Raw genomic sequence first — 1,907 nt, 5'->3', positions numbered from 1 at the left:
GATATATACATATCTACCTATATATACATATACGTTAATTCTCTTTTTACATGCATACTACACATTCTCCTCTCTTATGTATAAATTTTCCTTTCTCATGCATACATTCTTTCGTCACATCAATATATTTTGCTCTCACAGGTATACATTCTTTTCCCGGTCCATATTCTCCTCTCACCTTATACATTTCACTTGCATGCATACAGTCTATTTTCTCACACGTATCTTCTCCTTTCAAACACATATTTAAATTACTATATAAATGTATTTGAAAGATGAATGTATGTGTATGAGAGAATATATGGATATCAAATGAAAATATATTGATGTGTATGTGAGAGTAGAAACTATGCATGGGAGAGGAAAAATTTTTGCCTATATAAGAAAGCAGAATCTATATATGTGAGAAAAATATATGCGTATGAGTGTAGAATGTATGTCTGCATGTGGAAGAATATATGTTTATGAGGGGAGTTTATGAGAGGTAAAATGCTCATCTGTTTGATACTTTAAATGAAATTAGGGCTGATGTCATTCAATAAAAAAAAAAAATCCAAATTAAAATGTATCTCATGCAGATCAAAAAATGTAATACTTTTGTCAGCTGTTAATAAGTTACTAATCATTTTACTTAACTATGATTTAACAAGTATTTAGCTCAATAGCTAAATATCTGTTCTCCTTTACACTGGAGATTTCCTAACAATATATCTTGGTTTTTTTTTTCCCAGATACTTTACTGGTTCATGTAGAGATTAAATCTGCAGCCCGCAGAGATGACCTTTACACTCACAGTCTTGCTGAAAGAATATTTAATATAAATATTTCTTGGAGACGAAACCCTAGTTATACATCAAGTTTCTTGATTCAGGCCCTCCAGCAGCTCTGTGTTGTTGTAAGAATCTTTAGGGTTGGAAACACAATGCTGAGGTTGCAACACAAGTTTTAGACAAGTAAAGACACTCCTACAGCAGGTAACTGTACGTGACCAAACTGAGAAAATGCGAACAGAAAGTTCACTTTTAAAAAGCTTTTAATTTTCCTCTTGTGAAATTGTCTTTCCTTACCTTTATATCTGAAAGTGACAAATGCACTGACTGCCATGATGATGAGAACAACAAACACCAATGAAGCAGCGATAGGGACAGCAACGTTGATGGTCTCTTCTGTAAAAAAAATAAAAATACTATAACTTACATTAATAAAAAGAAGAATTAAAAATTGGGTGGCAAAGATGAGTAACTATATTATATTTCTTAGTTTTAGCTAAGATTCTAACAGATATTCTAGTTACCTTTAGAACAATGTTTTTATCTTTTATTAGTTATTTTTGTTGCAGCTTGATGAAAAATTTGTTAAACATAAGCAAGATAAGCAAAGCATGTTCACAATAAATCTAGTCTCTGTTGCGACGCTCCTGAACACTTAATAAAAGCCTTTATTTATTTTCCATTCTACTTTAGTTTACTTTACATTTTAGGCTTAAAAGAAAGACTGTATTTGAATGAGTTGTTTACAAATTTCTATCTGGAAACAATCTTGGAGTAATAAAAAATGTTACTTGAAAAAACGAGACATGTTCTTATTCCCTGCTTACGCTGATTGGTCTTGATTATTGTCTTATCCAGGGGGGTTATAATGTCATTGCTGATGTCATAGAGCTGAAAGACACAGTCATATTTCTCCCAATCTTCGAGTCGAAATAATGAGACATTCAAATCAACCTTCATCTGGAATGTTCCATCATGGTTTGGGAGGATCTCTCCATGTTCTACACCTTCATGAATCTCCTCTTCACTCCTCCTCCAGAACATCACAGCGCTCTCTGGGTAGAAACCTGTAGCATGACAGCTCACTGGAGAGGAGGGGGTCTTCTGGAGGAGAGACACTGTAGGAAGAACTTTTGA

The 1,907-nt window shown here is 33.4% G+C and overlaps 1 protein-coding gene across 1 annotated transcript in view; it reads right to left on the bottom strand.

Moving 5' to 3' along the window:
* Positions 1–648: 648 nt before the first annotated feature.
* The window catches only part of LOC119795010 (major histocompatibility complex class I-related gene protein-like), a 1,616-nt gene continuing 357 nt past the window's right edge, over positions 649–1,907 (bottom strand). The window contains exons 2-4 of the mRNA XM_038302808.1: positions 1,598–1,900; positions 1,068–1,166; positions 649–903 (exon numbers count right to left, since the gene is read on the bottom strand). Coding sequence (XP_038158736.1) covers positions 854–903; positions 1,068–1,166; positions 1,598–1,900 — 452 coding nt within the window. The 3' untranslated portion in view covers positions 649–853. The remainder of the gene's footprint in view (positions 904–1,067; positions 1,167–1,597; positions 1,901–1,907) is intronic.

The sequence above is a fragment of the Cyprinodon tularosa genome, unplaced genomic scaffold, assembly GCF_016077235.1.
Source record: "Cyprinodon tularosa strain WSP-4 unplaced genomic scaffold, ASM1607723v1 ctg5, whole genome shotgun sequence".
NCBI lineage: Eukaryota > Metazoa > Chordata > Actinopteri > Cyprinodontiformes > Cyprinodontidae > Cyprinodon > Cyprinodon tularosa.
The sequence above is the reverse complement of the archived record's forward strand: the minus strand, read 5'-3'. Positions and strand labels throughout refer to the sequence as shown.